Consider the following 18874-nt stretch of genomic DNA (forward strand, 5'->3'; position numbering starts at 1 on the left):
GAATCCGCATCGATGGAGGCTGCTTTCGTTTCCGTGGGACCAGCGCCGCGTCCCGCTTCTCGCGGAGAGCCGGCACATGATTCCGCGATCACGGACTGGTCGTCTCCCTGGAACTTCTGCTTTCTGCAGGTGAACGAACCGAGGAAACTGTCAATTCGCTCGAGTCGCTTCTCCTGGCTGCTCGCCCGCCATGCTCACGGTCACCCTCGGCGTCGTCAATTTATCGGTCCGAATCCATATCCGTCTCCCGAGCAAGACCTCACCTCTAGTCGGCGGCCTCAGAAGCTCACGCTCCTCGACGCCTCCGTCTCGCTTTTCATCAAAAGTTCAATCCAGACTCCAATCTCCGTTGGTGGCCACGCCTGATATATCGAGGAGAAAGCACTCCGTCAGGAGATTAAGGCGCCGCCCACGGGAGAAAACTGATTTCTCGCGGGTTAAGCGATCGCTCGACTCGCTGAATAGCCGAATCGAGTATCCGGAGAGGAATGAGATTTATTCCCTGATACTCAGCTCTAAAGCCGCCGGTGCTCTTGGTTGACGCATCCAGTCAATCGAACCGAATCCTCGCCTCCCGCTCTGGATCGGAGCTCTTGAGCGGAGCAATCCAATATACGAAGACAAATAAAAGTCGGAAATTGAATCTCAACAACGCTCCTGCAAGTTTGAGTAAATAACAACTTGCTAAAATTAAGAGTCCTTCTGCTCGCCCCCGAAGTCGTTCCACGGGGTTCGATCCCAGGACAAGGAGCTGCGGAGACAGTCCGAGAACGGAAGCAAGGCTCTCAAAGCTATGAACAAGGGGGAAGCAATAAATACTCTCTCCCAGGAGGTGACCCAGAGAAGAACCCGCTATCTACAGAATCAGAGTCGCACTAGGAGAGCATCATGGTATTGAGGGCAATTCAACGTGACTCGAGGGAAACCACCATTGAATCCGTCAGGTGGAACGAATTGAATAACAAGACGATCGCTCACGATGAACACTGACGACGAGGTTCTCGAGAGGAGTTGATCGAGGTTCGGTCTAAGCTGGGCACCATGGTTCGGGCTGTGAATTTTCAGCGGATCGCAATCTTTCGAAGTTCGCGGTATTCTCTCCTAATCTTCCTCGGGAGCACAATTAAGGCCGAGAAAAGCCGTGAATCCCTTCGGATTTCACCGCGGAAAATTCGTTCCTCTCATCATGCTTCGGTGGAAAATCACGTTCGACTACGTGAATCAAAGGCGCGATGTGATCGACTCATCGTCTCTTGATTTACCTGATTCGAATGAATGGTTGACGTTCCGTATAGCTTCGAATAAAATCACAAGGGGAAGGAGGACCGCGGAGGGAGCCGGTGTGGCATCCGACAGTGAGGGGATGTAGGGAACTCCATCAGGGTGAAGTCCACGCTGACGTCAGTGTACGTACGAATTGGGGGGATTCTCGACAGTTATGGGCACCGCTAACCATGAGAACGAGAAGTCGATAGGGCGAGGAACGAGACGATGAAGAAGACAGCAAAGTTCGCGGGGATGAGATGGCAGAAAGCTATAGAGGGATCCGAGAACGGTTGGTCAATCGCTGCGTTCCAGCATAGGATATTGATATGCAGGTCTCGTAAGATTGGACCTTAGACGAGCTGGCGTATTCGTTCATTCGTTCACCGACAGTGTGCCCGCTCGCTCGCTCGGCCGTCCCTCCGTCGACCAGCTCACCCATAACCCTCAGTCCGATGGAGTGACTTGCCGGCTGCGGAAACTGCTCGGGAAGACCCAGACTCCGTTTCGATTGCTCCACGTATCGACTGCACTCACACAAGCGATAAATGTATTCGACTATACTTCAGGGGCACCCAGCGGGGAGAGAAAACCGGCCGGCTTGGGAGTGGGAGCGGGGTCAGAGCCAGAGCTCATGCTCCAACTTCGTCACATTAGCGGAGTCCGGGGGATATTGTGCAACCCGCTAGCTGTAAGTCGGCTCGGCCGTGCGAATCGACTGAACGTAACGCGATAACTCGTCGTTATGCAAATCGCTTCAAACGCGTCGATAGAGCGTCTGAGGAGCAACCCGACTCGTTAAAATCATGGTCTGCGACGCCGCCGATGCCGCATCAGGGACCCAGTTTACGAGATACGACCTTATGTACGGATGAGCGAGCGAGCGACGGACGAATGAATGAGGTACAGTTGAGCGAACAGACCGATTACGACGACGCTGTCGGCGGCGGTATCTCTGATGTGCGAAGTTTTTACGACGTTTCTCATCGTGACGATCCTGTGACCGACCCGATGCTCGAGACGCCGAAGGAATGATCTCTCCGATGAATCCAAACTTCGAATAATTCTCCGTGGTCTGTCAAACGACGCCCGGCAACCCACGGTCGATAGGGTTCGCTGATATCTTGGAAAATGACTCGGGTCGACCTCGTTTTGCCCCGTCCTCAACATGACGTGAGGACAGGACAATCCGTTCTTGCTCGGAAGTATACGGGTGTCGACTTCGCACAGAGCTCTCGTCCGATGCTCACCCCCTTCGGCTGGCAAGACAGAAATCGTCAGGTTTCGTACGATAGCTTTCCCCGATGATTCTTTCCATCATTATAGATTTTTGCCTTCTCTCGAGCTCTTTGTCTCATTCCGCGGTTTGATTGACGCGGGAAACGACGAGTTGGGACGGTTCCGCCGGTAACTCAATCGCGTACAACTTGATTCTCACATCCTCCCCGGAGACCGCGCGATGAAAGGATGAATCTTTTGTGAGTCGAGTTTCCAAGCCACAGACCCGACGAGCGGTTCTCTATTCATTGTTCTCGAAGCCGAGGCTAGAGCGGAGGGAGCGAAGGACACGAATGAGTGCAAAGTGGAGTCACATAGAGAGAGGGAGGAAGCTCGTTGTCCTCGAATTTTCGAGAGGGCTCTGATTTTAAAGTAGGCAAGAAAGGCCGACAGGAAGTCGGCGCTGCTAAATCGATGACAACACTCTCTGACAGCAGATATCGAATTACGACGCCTGTGCCACACGGAGCGGTGTGGAGAAGCCTAGGCAGGAAAAATCGGATGATGGAGCGGAAATAAAAAATTAAAGCTCTCCTTTCCCCTTGCTCCCTGGCCGCGGTGTTGAATGTCCGAGGCAGCGCAGGTCTCGTCGTGTGGTTGGCGGCTATGGCGAATCGGACGAACGCGGAGAAACTCGGTATTCGGACGGGAGATTTCGGTGGTGGAGAAAATTTCGATGACCGAGCGGAAGGGATGCCTCGGACGCTCAATCAAAAAATTACTCGCGATACTGCGTAGCGAAAATGAGTTCTGCTGCGTGTAATCATCCTTCGCCTTTTGAGAGCTGCTTAATCTGTAGAGTTACTTCACCTTATTAGCGACACGCCAGATCCGGAGACACTAATGAGAGAAACACGACCGTCGAGAGAGCAAAAGTTTCCGAGAGAAACCGGGTTTTCTCGAGGGAGCGAACAATGAGGAGAGCCACGTAACCTTGCCCATCTGATTATGGACCCGCTCCGTACGCGCGTCGCCTTCGAAAGTTTTGGCATCACTTTCAAAATTGCGTTGGCCTCTCGGTCAAGATTAACTGTGCGAGTCGGCTTCACTGGAAAGACGGGGCATAGGTGGATGGAGGAGGGGAGATCAGGAGGAGGCAGGGAGGAGCTCTGAGCTTAATTACACTACTCCCGCAACGAAGGAATGAACCGTTGTCGAAGACCGCCGACCAACAACTCGAGCACGGAGCGACCGAGAAAAAATCCACCGCTTCACGGAACGGTCACGGGCGAGTTCGGGCGACGAATCATCATCATCACCAATCATTTGCCGTGATCATGGAATCATGGGCGGGTTCGCGGTCCATCGCCACAGCGTTCATGAATTCGTAAACGTTTTGATTATCGTCCCAGTCAGTCAGCGATGTTCTCACGGCAGAATGTGTAAATAAATTCCATGATTCCGGATCGCGAATGTGGGGGTCTGTTCATTTTTTTTCTGCTGGGGAGCACAAGCTCCGGTTCATGCTTGCTCGAGTCACACGCCGAGCGGCAGCGCCAGGGCGAGCGAGCCTACAAGTGACTCGATGTCTTCACTTTTCCGGGTAGGAACTTTAGAGGATCCGAGCGTGGAAAAATGCTGTCACCGCACTCTCTGTCGACGAGAGCTCGGCCAGATTCTGTGCGTCCCTCCTATTCTCCCCGATGCCGATTCCGAGACAAGAGCGCTCTGAGGGATCATTCTCGATATTGAAGCACTCTCCGATGCGTCGTACTGCCGAGGTTCTTAATTTTACGTTGTGAAGCGCCGTTCATACGGAGTAAGGGACGGCATGATCTTCAAGTAACAGGTGCGATTTTCGGAATTCGAATTTGCGATTGAGACCTTCTGCACCCTGAATAATGCATCGCGTGCCCGTCTCGTCCCTCGTTCCTCAATATAAATCCAGAGCGGGCGTTGAGCAACGTCTGCCTCAACGCCCTTATTCTCAGCCGAAGCAGCAGGATTCGAACATCAATAGTTCCTGAAGGCCGGCCTCATTTGTCAATTTCAACTCAGAGTCGGGAAGATTCAGCAACTCAAGCAGCAATCAAAAGACTGAGTGGGACTGAATCGATTCCCGGTAGGAGTCGATGCGGCCCGGACGGAATCCAGGCAGCAGACAGCTGACAATGCGAGAGTTTCGTAATTTCGACCTGGCCACCGCCAACCCACTGCGTCCGCGGCACGTCGCGTCTCTTTTCCTGTGACACGCGGGAGGAGGTTCGGCGAGAAGAGAAAAACAGAGAAAGTGAATTAACTTGATCTAGGTTTCTTCCACTATCTACCACTGCTATCTGGTCGCTGTTCGCGGCTCATCCGCTCACAGACGCACTCGCTTCGACACCCCACGGCTTGACCTGAAACTGCTTATTGGTTTTTGGGACCCGTTTTTATTACTTCTGATGATTTGAATTAGATTTCCTCCCTTTCTCACATCCGCCGCTGTCCGGATCCCTTTCCGGATCTTTCCATAGGAGACCTGCCGACTCATTTGCACGAGTCACTGCTCCACAAAATCACTAGTGCTTCAGGGGGAGTTCCGGCGGTGGTTGTTCCATTCAAGGAATCTCCCACCGTTTCTTTGTCAATGGATGACCGTCACCGCGGTCCAGCTTCGCGAAGCGGTGAACTAGAGTTCCGTTCCTAGTTCCGGACCATCGATTCTGATGACTGATGATCGTTCCAAGATTGTACTCGAGCTTTAAAAAGCCCCAGGGTTTTAGCTCTCTCGGGTCGCTACGGAGTATGCGGAGCTCATCTCGGGGATTAGAGCAGCTTATACGCTCATTCGGTCCTGGACGCAGCACAGGTGAGGCGACGACAACAAAGGTTGCTGAACAAGCAATAGCAGTTGTTGAGTACCCGGGAAGCGTTCCTCGTCAGCTTATATTCATGCCAACACGAACGCGCACTCTGTCTACGACAAAGGGCCGCAGACCAATGTTTCATTTTGTATCAGCCTGGCGGCGGTTCCGTCTGTGAATTTTTCAACGTTTAGGTCTCGAGAAGAGCACAGAACAGGACAAGTCGCCCCCGTCACCCTCCGTTCTACCCTGGAACAGCGGAGTTCCACAAAGGAAACAACCACAACGACCATCAACGTAACAACGACTTTCTTTATCGCTGTTTCCATTCGTCCGCTAATACTCGACACAAAGCGATCTAAACGGTGCGGAGCTCCTTTCGCAAAGTGGGAAACGCCGTCGCGCCCTTGACTGTTGATGAAATTCAGCCGAGCTGCGTTCACATGCTTCAATAAAGTTTTGGACGTCTATAGCACTCATATGACGGAGCTCACCGGTGGACATGGAGAGCGAAATTATTGACTCCGTGTCTCTTTCTTTGCAGGTGTATGGGAAGCTCTCCGCTGATGGTTCGACGTTCCACTGGCAGCATTCCTACTCGAAATACTCGAACCCCAGCCAGAAGTATAAAGCCAATGGACCGTATTTATGGTTCGGGAACTATAACGTCGCTATTCGCGACCGCGTCAAAGTCATCTCGGGCATTGAAGGTAAGCCGAAGCGGTCGTCGCGTGGTCCTCCGAGGAGATATGGGTACAACGTCGTGATAGACAGGCCACCGAGGATGGACGTAGGCCATCACCACGACACACAGCAACAGGAGAGGATGGTGTCGAGGTGTCCTGCGGCATACATGGAAGTTTCGTACGTGTCGTTAGCTGGAATCGGGGGACCGGGAGGAGGGACGGCTAGCCGAAAAGTGAGTCGGCGGCTGAAAGAGCGAGCCGCGCAACAAGGTAGCCGGCGAATCTGCTGGGGATTCGAGAGGAATACGAGACACCGATGGGAACGAAAATTACGCTGCATGGAAGAAGGCGGCACCGAAGATGAGCGCTGAAAGAGGACGCCAACGACACTGGAGAAAAGTCTCAGAAAGGGTCATTGAAGAGACATGAATACTTGTCGATGAGGAGATGAATGTACGGAGACGATACGGAGTCCTCCGAGCGGGCGCGCATGAGGAGGGGAGTGGCGTATTGAAATATAGATAAGAGAGCAGAACTGAATAAACGAGAAGAATAATGGACTCTTGCAAGAAAGAGATTGATAGCTTCTTGGAATGGCAGTAATAAAACATCGACACGATAGCGGAGGAGCTTATCGAGAAGCGGCGAAAACGACGAGAGGCAGAAGACGTGCACGAGCCTCCTCACTATTATTTATCTAATCTACCTGACGAAGTGACTCTGACGTTTATGTTTTTCCAGGTGTTCCCGTCAGCACGCAGTGGAACTCTTCCGGACATCTTTACCCGACACAAATAGCGCAATTCGGATTGAGTCATTTCAGCAAGAACCTGACTGCAACCTCAACAACGCGACGTCAGTTTCTGCTCACGCGGGGTACGACGCAAGATGGCTGCGAATGGAAAGCCAAAGAGGGCGCTGTCTTCCGACCCACGTCCGACGAAGACACGGGTCGACCCGTCATGGAGTTCCGAACTTCTGAGGGCGAGGCCGCGCCCGGCGTCGAACTCGATTTCGAGACTACCGAGCAATTCCCCATCGTTCAGCTGGACCTGTTCCTCGGACAAAACGGGAGCGTCTCGGTGTACGTCATAGCGTCAGGAACCACGTACGGAGTCCACTACGTCATGACCGACGTACTCATCAGCAGCAAGGGTCAGGACGTTTACGTGGGCATCGGAGCATCACGGAACGCCTGGAGAACCTTGACCCGAGACGTCTTCATCGATTTACGGAAGGGTCTCCAGACCGGAACAGGGAAACGAGCATCGAGAACAGCCGCGGCCCTCGTAGGAAAAACTGTCCAAATAGTGAAGATCGTGTTCCGGGGTCACGGTCGAATCGGGAACGCGACGCTGCTGACGCAGGCGCACGACGAATATTTTTTCGCCGCGTGCAACTATCTTGTCAAAAACCAGGACCGCGACGGGGGCTGGCCAATTACCGTGGGCAGGAACCTCGTGCCGGAACTCCTTTTCCTGACAGCGCCCTGGTATTCGGCGATGGCCCAAGGCCAGTGCATGTCATTGCTCGTGCGAGCGTACCTAGTCACCCGGCAGCAGATCTATCTACAGTCTGCTCTGAGAGCACTCGAGCTCTTCAAGAAGGACTCGAGGAATGGCGGTGTGCTCACGAAATTCGCCGACAAATACAGTTGGTACGAAGAGTACCCGACGCCAAAGAGCTCTTTTGTGCTCAACGGCTTCATCTATTCGTTGTTCGGCATCTACGACGTTTTCAAGGTGAGCAACGACAGCGGAGCCCGAACGCTGTTCCTTGACGGGATGACCAGTCTCAAACACATGCTGCCTCTGTTCGACACGGGCTCGGGGTCTGTGTACGACCTGAGACATTTCTCGATTCCGTCACTGCCGCCCAACATCGCCCGTTGGGACTATCACACAACGCACATAAGTCAACTGCTTTACCTCAACACGATAATGCAGTCGAAAATTCTGGAAACGACGGCGCAACGCTGGATCGATTACCTGCATGGAAAAAGGGCTCCGCACAACTAACGGCAACTTCCACAGCAGCTAAAGGGAAGAACTTCGTTCCATAATCTTCGTTCTCAGCCACCGACGCATCGGTGGAAGAGCATTATTTGTAAATTGATGATGAGGTTCTAGAAGGGAAAATGTAGGGGGTCGGAGAGCTGATCGACATGCAAATGAATCGACGATCAACCGGAGACAACGGCGCGTCCGAGAAGCTCCGGAAGAAAGCGAAAATATTCGTTGAGCATCGTCACGCTGCCCAATGCTAGCGGCGTTAGCGCTCGCGAATCGACCCGTGTACATTATGAGTTGGTTATTAGTTAGGTTCTGTTTTGGAGCCTGTGATGAGATTCATCCCCTTCCCTGTAGAGAGAATCTCGCATCAAAAATGGGGCTCGCCTCGGGAGCAGCGGATTCCAGAGATAATGTCTTCAGCGGATTCGTCAGCAGCACAAAACGCTTTTGAATTCGATTTATTCTGTATGGGATCCGGGAAGAATGCAGCACTTGCATATTGAATCTGGATCGGAATTTCAAACTTCGAAGTATCACAGCGCTTCGGAGTCGCTTGAGAGTGGAATTTTTCTCTTTGATGAATGAAATCAAGACGAGAGTTCCGTCGGAGTCTCGTTCGAGATCCACGTTCTCGACCATTCAAAGCTTTTACTCCAAATTTTGAGTGTGGGCTCTGGAACTCTGAAAATTCTCGAGATGCTTCTCGATTTCCCCCGCGGCGTTGCTCCCTATCGACGGGATGAGGTTATTCCACAGGGAATTCTGGGATGAGGAGCCTGTACAACGAGATGGAAGGAAGAAAAAAGGCGGGAGGAGCCTAGGTCAAAGGGAGAATATCAAGAGGCGACTGTACTTTTTAGAAACGGAAGGGAAATTTACTTCCTCCACGATGGGATCGATTCCGAATCGCATGGGAACGGTCGTTCTAGATCGAAGTTGAATAGTTGAGTGATGTAGATGTGGATATACATACATATATGTCTAGACTAGACTCGTTATTGAGGAGAAGAATGCACTGTGAGCTGCCTACGTTCGTCCGAACTGAATATAAATCCACATATCCCCTTGTTGGATAGCAGCAAATTTTTCTACAAAACTCCCCTATACCTCCATATGGAGAAGTTAGAGGTAGCGCAGCTGTTGGCGGTGATAGTTCCAACCATATTTAATTTTACTTGAGACACGACTGAACATATCGAATTGTAAGCGGAACTTATGAGTGGAACATAAGTACACTATCGAAGGACATATGATTTTTCGACAAACACTAGTTTCTACGGTGGTGTGGATACCCGGTTTTTACACAAGCTAGCATGTGATCATCCATAAGCATATCTGGTGGAGCACTACATACACGTGGAAGATCTAACATATACCACGAACACAATCAGATCATCCAGGGAGTTTCCCGATCGATTGAACATACAGACGATTCATGCCCACCTTCCTGGTGCCGTGCGTGTTAAGCCGCGCATATATTCGATTAGGATGCTTGGCTTTGAGCGATCGAGATGGAGGCCATGCCGTGCAGCGTCCAACGGTTGACCATCGTTTTTCCCCTAATCAGGGCCAACTCACCGCTGCTTGGACCTCACTGGCGTCGTAGAGCCGGCATTATTCATTATTTAACTCGTTATTAGCAGGGCGGCTGCTCCTCACAAACCTAATTACGAGTGCAACCTCCAATATGGCAGTAGCAGCATATTTCATTATTGATGAAGAAGGCTCATTATGGCTCAGTGTGTTGTGGTTTTTCTTGTGAAGATAGACGGCCAGCGACCCAGCGGGCAACGGTTCTGACCCCAGAGAGAGGGTCCCGTGGTGAGCAACAGACCATCGCTCGCCGCATCGAGGGCAAACAAGTTTCGAGCATGGCGTCGACAAGGCGTCGATGAGTTCATGCGAGCCCAGGCGACGAGCACTTGTGTTCCCTGTGAAATTTTCTGCGTGGGGCTCTCTTACACACCGCCGAAGATTTTATGCACCTTCCGGTGCAAGATCTTCCGGTGTTGCTATCCGACAGCAGGACTGGCCCTAAAAGCCGGCGATGGTAAACTCGAAATATTTGAACTGAGGGGAGGGCACCCAGCGACCTCTGCAGACCTTTGGCTGTCAGTCGGAGAGAGCTGAGACCTTCCGGCGACCTTGGTTAGTGCGAAGAGCCCCGGCGTATATATTCATGTGTACCCATGTTGTATTCTGACGCTGTTAGGCCTCCGGCTTCTTAGCTTCTTGTTGATGGAACGTCCTTAGCCAATGGCATCGCAAACTACGTCTTCTGTATCACTGCTTTCTGCGTAAAATACACGGCCCGATCGAGCTCCATTAGATCCCTCCGATGCTGCGAGAGGGCCATATACTCCGGGTCATTTGAGTTTACCGATATGGAAGGTGTCCCCCGGTCGGCCTGCCCCGCGCTCCATCTACTCGCTATGAAAAGGAGAAAATTGCTCAACCGGTAGGAGCGCGGGCGAAGGAAGCCTTTTACTCTGATGAGAATCAAGGCCCCTGCCTCCACCGCCGTCGATGTCATCGTCCTGGTGTCGTGTCTTGGTCTCATAGTGGTTGCTCCAGTGTCATCGTCGTATCTCGTCGATCTCTCCCCGCGAACATCGTGCAAATTCCTCGAGCAGCTATTCCTCGGTGAGCTTTTGTGTGTTTCCCCGTTTGCTGCCCGAATTCGGAATTCAAAGTTTGGCCCTGTGTCCCCCTATCCATCCTGATTGCCAAGACGACAGACTCATGTCTGTGATCTGATAGGGAGCCCTGACGGGGGCTTTCGCTCCGACTGATGTTTTCGAGACTCCCGATATAGGCATTGCTGACGTGGTGTCCGGAGTCTTTAAAATCGTGACCGCTCAGGCAGAGGATGGCTCTGCTGAGCGAGTCTCCCAAGAACTTAGACGTTGGCTTCCACAGGTCTGACGCCGATGGAGACGCGATGCAAGGAGTTCGATCTCGAACGGCTCCATGTGGGCGAGAGCTTCCGACCGAATCGTCGTTTACCTCTCCGTGGGAGAGTGGACATCATCCGTCAATTTAGTTGCTTGGCAATGCTCGGAGCGTCACAGCTAGCCTCAAACCCGAGCTGATCTTCGGCTCTAGTCGATCTGCTCTCTGTCAGAAAAACCCTTTTCCTCGTCACTGCAGTCGCATTGACTACTCGGAACGCTCGTAGTCAGGCGACGGAGGAGTCTGGCGGGTCTCTGTATTGAATGATTTATCCTTATAGCCACGGATAATGGGTTGGCCGATGAACCGCTGATATTTTGAATTATGAACGTTTCTGCTTGTTTTTGCTCCATTATCGACGTTTCATCCCCTGATGGGTTGTTTCCAATGCGTTGTGAATCGCTTTTCGTTCTCCTCGCTACCCGAGCAGCTCCCCTGCAGTTCCTATCTTCCAACATGGAAGGCTTCGGGGGGCGGCCGACTCGGAGAGCCTGGCTCCGCGCCCAGAGAGATAGAACGCCTCTTCAAGGTCGAATATTGTTTCACGAGGTACGGTGGGAGGGGACATGAATCCACATAATCTAAACACTTCCTGTAAACAACACATCACACACCCTTAATAATATCGTAAATAAGGGAAATTTTCCGCATTTACCCCTGTACAGATGTCGACTTGAATTGGGAGAACGTTGTCGAAATGCCTTCGGCGGATAATGAGCAAATAATGAGGATGAGAGTGTCAACTTGCGAAGATGTTCTGGATGAATAAAAAACTTGGAATATCATAATCGGCACATTTTTCTTAATTCTCCGAATTGAAGTTCCAATCAGCCATAAGGATCCGAGACTGTGCGAAGGGCGACATCGTGGTCAAATGCGAGTGCGTCAAGCACTCCGTGTTCTGGACTTGCACCCCGTAGCGAGGAATGCGAGGAGACGTCGTCAGCCGATTGGCACTCCCGGCTCCGGATTCTGACATTGCCTCACGAGCATCGTCTGACCTCTGAGTTCTTAGTAGGTCGAAACTCAATTTAAATGACTGCCTCGCTAAGCCTGCATGCCCATTGCTTCCCTCCAACGCGAGAAGAGGGTCAATCGCCGTATACGCCCAAACAAGGCCGGACTAGGCTCCTCCAATCCTCTAGAGAAAAATCGGTGGAATTCAGCGAGGGACTGGATCCAGAACAGCGTCGCGAGCGCGGCTCTCTCGCTCTTCATCCGGAAGAGCCATTGCCGGATTTATTCCGTCTCTCGCGATGCTTGAGTCATTTCTCTTCACTAGAGCGCGCTTCAAGATCTGTCAGAACGTCGCTCGCTGGCCCGTCGGGAAGATTCACCGCCACCGAATTAAGATTTAGGAACTAGGGGTTAGGCAGTCCGATTGGCCCCGTACAATCGAGTTATAATCAGTCGGATAATCGTGGCATTTTTGTAACAAACCTCGATTGTCATTCTGATTTTCGTCGGATCGTTCCGTGTTCAGGAGAACCGACGATTGTCCGGAACTCGCTTCTACGTCGATGTTCTTCAAGTGGGATTGAAATCTGCCGCATCGGGGAGTCTGGTCTCTCATTGCGCTCTGGGAAACATTGTTGTATTTTTCTGACTTGAAACAAGAGTTCCGGGACGGGAACGCGGGGCATATATAGAAAACAGGATGGTGGACATGCCCCTCACCAAGACTCGCTTCTCTTCTCAAACGCATTCGAGTGTGTCCCGTTCTGAGTTATCTCTAGGCTCTGTTGTGGTCTGTTCGCACACTCCACCGATTCGCTCTCTGTCCACTGCTAGATATCGTCCTTTTCATTCCGCGCGGAGAGTTCAAGCTCAAGTCCGAAGACCTTCATGCGACCCACGGCGGAAGTCAAATACTTCTTCCTGGCTGACACAGACTGCGACTGGGTTCGATGCGTCGTCATGACCCGTCACGGTCGTCCGGAAGCCACCACAGTGCTCTTCTGCTTTCTGAAACGACGCTCAAAACTTGTACCGCGATTGATCTGTCGCGTCGTTCCACTTTCGCTTCTTTACGGAGGACGCTTCTCGGAGAGAAGGCACTGCGATCTCTCGTTCCTAGGCTTCCCGTGAATTCATTGATCGACAGGACTGTCGGGAAAGAGGCGGCTGCTCCCTCCGTCGAAGGCGTGTGAACAAAGAGTGAGCGACCACGGAAACTTCCGAACAACCAACAGTACACGCCAATCGTTTCGCTCTTCCCTTACAATCATCTTTATTCCCACAGTTTTGAAGACCTGCAATTTGATAAAGTGTCGGTCTCCAGAGTCTCCCGGGCGCCTCCAAACTCCTTCACTCTAGCAAATGCGCTCACTCCCACGCTGACAGCATATCCCGTCGGGAGTGCCCCATGCCGTATACCGTAGAGACTCGAGAATCGGGAATTCAACCGTCCATTTCGAGTATCGAGTCTCCGATCAGCAGAAGTCGGCGTCGTCCAGGAGTGACAGGAGAAGCTCTCGTGAAGCTCAAGACCCCAAAAGCCAACTTGCATACACACTTACATATATACTTGGCGTCAGGTCCGTCCCGGGACGCCCGCGGTGAACTTGCCGACACTCGAGACTCCTTCTGCGCGGACTGTCTCTAGTGGATGGTTTTTGAAGCATGAAACAAATCGACTACATTCCGATTATCTAACGAATCGTCAATACCGAGGAAACCAACGGAGAGCTCGCATGCTTTTCCGAGGACCGCCTCGGAATCGACGGGAACGATGGGCGGGCAAATGATCGGGTACCAGAGGGGGGACTCGCGTGCAGACTTGTCGCGGTTGAGATTGTTCTCGGAATACTTTAGGAAGGAATGGGGAGAATTTCCCGACTCTCACAGCTCCTTACCGAAAACGGTCCCGTCACTTGTCGGCTTCATTGAGAGAAGGTCCAAGCAGGACGAGGAGTTTTCCAGAGATTCACGAAGGGCGATCCACGTGTTGATATTCCGCCATCGATACTCCCGGAGTTTAGCTCCCCTAGCCGCTCGTGAGGCAGGCTCGGCGTGGGTAAGGACGCGGGATCCCGTTCATCCGGTCGTTCCGCGAGCCCAGAGGTCATCAGTCATCAGTGCTCCTTGATGGCGATGGTCGTGACGAACTCACGACTTCGTCCATTCAGAGAGTATCCAACAATGTTAACGAATGGCGAATGATGCCAACAGTCGAGTTCATCAGCGTTGCCAAATTGAAGCTACATCAAGAAGGGGATGTTATGATGAGCAAACGCTTATGTTTTATTCATGCCGGCTCCCCTCCGCCTCTTCACTTCGTTTCTGTTTGCCGTTCCCTGTCGTCCGCTACCTACTATGTCCGCAGTGCTGTTTTCCGCTGCTAAAACAATGCTTGTTGTTCTTATCGGTGGCTTGGCTCCGTACGGCATTGCCGTCGCTGTTATCCCTTGAATATCTGTTCAATGCAGGTGCATCCGATCGGGACGAATGGATAAGGCCGAATAAATGGATCAGATGTACGCGAGAGATCAGGAACAAGAGCCCGGCGGGATGGAATAAGAGAGGGGGACGGTGGGAATCAGGGATGCTTGGGGGGAGTAAATTCTATTTCGTCAATCCGCCCGCAAAATCCTCTCAAGAGAATCTAATCATCTGCGCCGAAACGACGGAGATTCCCTTCACTCATCCGCTCACTCGAGCTTCCCTCTGGTCCCGTGGACGCTCGGAACTAAGCCGTTTCACGTAATTCGTAATCTCTAGTCGACAGCGATTTCTCCAATCAGCTACCCGAAGATGAGGAAAACTTGAAGACACAATTTGGTAGGTATTCCGCAGCGGATGGAAGGGATGAGGCAATCAGAGGGGAGCCCGCGGAGCGGCAAATTTCGCGAGAACCAGCAAAAATGAACGGAATAAGCGAGGAAAGACTCGATGAGAGACTCGGGGGAAGTATCCCAGAGATTGAAAAGGACCGGAATGATATCGGAATCGAAAAGCCGGTAGTTTATGCTCGTTCGGCAACTCGGATCCTCGAAACTTTTCTCTTGACCCGAGACGTCCGGAGAGTGATATGGACTGAAAATCGAGGAACGAACGAACGCTCTCCTTTGTTTCCGGTGGAATGCATCCAGAAAGTCGCCGAGGCGAATGTACCCCTCGACATACCGTCGGATCGAAGATCTACTTTGCTGCTTTCATTCCAGTCGCTCCTTCACGTTCCCTTCCAACTGACTGGTTCTGTCGACTTCTTTCCCCCAGACCCGAATGATCGTCGCAGAAACCACGAAATCGGTTGGTAGGCTGCGGCGAGTCTACTCTTTCGTCATCGTTCGATCCCTTCTCTCGTTCCCTCCTAGTACACTCCTCTGCTTTTCTGAGGTTCCTCTTTCCTTGACTCGGTCGAGCTCTCATGGAAGTTGTGTGCGGTCGCATCGCCGGGAAAAATTCGTTTTTTCCCTTCCGCAAAAGCTCGCTCCGAGTCTCTTCCTCTTCCGTCTCGCTCCTCCCTATCTCAAAATCTCACGTCAGGAATCTTCTCCTTACACCGCCCCTCCGATTCCTTGTCTTTTTTCCGGTCTCTCAGACCCGTGTTCGACAGCTGGCTGCAGGTGCTGATACGGGGCCATGATTCGAACAATGAACACGCGAACGAATGAATGTCAGAGAATGTCATGAAGAACCAAGACCCTCTTTTGACGAGCCGAGGACGGGCTGACTCAGCCCATTCATTTTGAGGATAAGAAGCGACCCGGAGTCCGAAGAGCGCAGCGACTAACGTTCGGAGAGACCATTAGAGAAGAATAGCGGAGTCCTTTTTTGGAGATGACGAACATTCCGGAACTTCCACCGACCAGGTGGCGGGAAGGCACCGATCTTGGAACGATAAGATGATAGGATTATCAGTGCTGGTGCAGTCCCAGGAATCCATGCCGAACAAAAGACGCGGAATTCTGCTGAGACCTGCGGAACGTCCCCTTACCTCGTCTGTAGTCCCGTGTGTCCCGTTCTCCTTGAGTTCTTGAAGTCGGAAAATTCGTGATCGGTCCTGACCGCTTCGTGAAGATGTGTTCCTCGAATATAATGGTGTGTCAAAACCCTCTTCCGACGTCAGTCATCCGAGTTTCTTGTGGTCACCCGTATCTCGTACTCGCCGCTTCATTTCCGCGCTATTCTTCTCGGAGTTCGGGTCCGACGGGAGTCTCAAGAACGGAACGGCCGTTGGCTTTTCGGAGAAATGGCTCCATGCCCTGGTACCGCCGCGCAGGTGTTCTGACTCGGAGCGTCGTCTCTCGGTGGGAGCAAGCTTCTCTCGACAGAATGAGACAGCGCATGCGAAAGTCTTGAGAGAGACCCACTAGTGGGGAAAATGGCGGAACTTCTACTGTAAGACCCGCTCTGGTTCCACAGGATCTAATTGAATGGGATTAGATGTTGTATACGTATCTTGCGTTTTCCCCGTCGCGTCGTCACGTGTGACGAACGAGTTGCTCGTGACAGCGAATGATGTGAATGAATGAATAAATGAATACAGTGCGCCAGTGTTCTCGCATCGAGATGTTTTCTTCGCGCGCCCGAAGTTTGCTGGGTCCTGTCTTTGTTGCTGCCGCCGACGACGGCTTTCGCTCTCTCTTTGTTTTCTCCGCTTCACAGCAGACAATCATAAAGACAACCGACAACGGAGCGAATAAAAAGCGGGGAGCAAGCCTGACGATGCGAGAGATCGCGCAATTCTTTCCGGGACTCTTCCTGTGTTCGTCTTTCCCTTCCGCGGGATTTTTTCACTTCCGTCGTCGACGATGTCCTTGTGTCTGCAGAAGAGATGTCGTTCGCAAAAATCCTCTTCCTGTAGCCTCCTCCGGAACCTTGTTCCTAATCATTTCCTATCCACTGCGTCCTCCTATGCTCACGCGCGGGGAGTCGGGCCGGGAAGCTGGCGAGGGAGCGGACAAGCGGACTGACTTACGTAGAAAAGTCCGAACCGCTCTCGTTCGAGTTGTTATTGTCGTCGTCGTCCTGTTGTCGTCGATTTCCTCTTCAGCAGAGGTTCCTCGTACCCCTAAAGAGTTCCCTCTGGAGTTTCGACGGCAGTCGCTAATGGTTCGACTCGTTCGCCTCCTGTCTCTGAACCTCCTCTGCGGCGAATTTTCGGTCTCACCAAGCATTACTCGAACGAAGTCGAAAATCAACGAGGTCGACAGCACTCTCATCGAATCTCGCGAATCTGAGCATCTAGGGAATGAATGCCTCCATGAATAAAAACACATCAAAGATTCCTGACGCACGATTCGGAGCTTCTGCCGTCAGCGGACAATAGAGCGCTCTTGGACGCGATTCCCGAACTCTTGCCCACTCGGACCTTCCCGTAGACCTGCGGCTCACGACTGCGGAGATGGTCGCCGGTTTCGCGAACCAGTGCGAGCGACCAACGGCTTCTCAAAGAGCATCTTATCTATGAATAAGCAGCCTGTGTACTCGAGGTACGAGCGAGAGAAGAAGCAGGCCCCGCGTTGAAGCTTATCCAGGCCTGTGGGAGAACAGGCGACGTTATCCAGACAATGACCTCAAACAAAGCGACTTATAGCTCAGCATCCCAGTGCACGTTTGCCCAGCAGTTTCTCTGGATATTTGCTCACTCCCTCGGCGGCATCCTCCGCAGCGAAGGCTAGTCTCGTGGAATTACGGACATCACGCTCGACTGCAGGGCGCAGTGATGGTGAAGGAAAACATTTAAACCACCTCAAACTTCGAAGAAACTTCCCGGGACCCCTTCGAGTTCCAAAACGTCCCCCGATCGTGCTCACGCGTCCTCAGGGAGAAGAAGGACGCATTCAAATCCGAAATATGACCCCAAGTCCAAGAAACCTTGGGACTCACGTCTAATCAGATGATGGGGATTCGTTCCGACTGGCGTCTGCATCAAGCCTCGATAGAAAGAGGGAGGGAGCGATTCTCAAGACGGAACCGTCGCCAAGACCAACGAACGCTGTGATTGCGGTCTGAACTTGTCAAAACTGTCAAGATGCAGCTGATGTGTGAAATTGCCTTACGGAAAGACCGACTCAAGCTTTCGTGACGGACGTCTGACCTCAAGGCTCTCCGGACTGGAGGTGCCGTCTTAGCTCCGACGGAATCATCGCGGAAGGATATTCCGGCTAAGTCCTCCGGTTGACGCGCAAGTTTACGCAAGAAGCCACTTCGCGGAAAAGCGACTCTATATGAACGGTTGCCGGAGAACTCTCTCGTTCTACCGATCTGTGAGAATCTGAAATTCGGTCACACCATGGCATAGGTACAAGAGGGGAATTCCATCGATAAAGCGATGAGGCTGTGCTTGAATTTCAGGTTCAGACGACTTTATTCACCTACTTTCTTTATTTTCTTCATTTCACTCATTTTATCGATTTTTATATCGAAATGTCGACCTACCAAAAAACGTCAACGTGTGAATGCTTACTTTACAACTAGCTGCGACTAAACACAGATATATGCATCATACGGTATAGAACCTGAATCGAGCGTCTGAATACATCGAGTCAGACCTCCAGGGATTGACTGTTCACGACGCGATCGTTGATAACTATAAACGTGTCGATCAGTCTGTATGATTTCCAATAGCCCCGTTGGGTTGCGTCGGTTGCGTTCCATCGATGATTTCTTCCACGCAGATTCTCGTCCCTCTGGAAGAGCTCGGTCGCAGGATCAACTCCCGGTGAGGTACGCGCTCCTCCCTGTTCCCCGAGTTCGGAAATTATGGTGCCGCTGCCTTCGAAAATACAGAGGACCTCGGGGGGAGTTTCCGAATGATAATTGGAAGGAGAGAAGTCGGGTGACACTGGAGTTGGGATCCGGCCGTTTTTTCACTCGATCGCAATACAGTAATCTGTACAGCTCACAGAGAGTGTGCGCAGAAGCTCGGCACGCCGGGATTAATGCTCCG

At 52.0% G+C, this 18874-nt stretch overlaps 1 protein-coding gene across 1 annotated transcript in view; it reads left to right on the plus strand.

Moving 5' to 3' along the window:
* The window catches only part of Hsepi (D-glucuronyl C5-epimerase), a 38446-nt gene extending 30415 nt beyond the window's left edge, over nt 1–8031 (plus strand). The window contains exons 2-3 of the mRNA XM_029111114.1: nt 5872–6061; nt 6755–8031. Of these exons, the coding sequence (XP_028966947.1) occupies nt 5872–6061; nt 6755–8031 (1467 nt within the window). The remainder of the gene's footprint in view (nt 1–5871; nt 6062–6754) is intronic.
* Nucleotides 8032–18874: the final 10843 nt, after the last annotated feature.

This window comes from Galendromus occidentalis, unplaced genomic scaffold (assembly GCF_000255335.2).
Source record: "Galendromus occidentalis unplaced genomic scaffold, Mocc_1.1 scf7180000077284, whole genome shotgun sequence".
Lineage (NCBI taxonomy): Eukaryota > Metazoa > Arthropoda > Arachnida > Mesostigmata > Phytoseiidae > Galendromus > Galendromus occidentalis.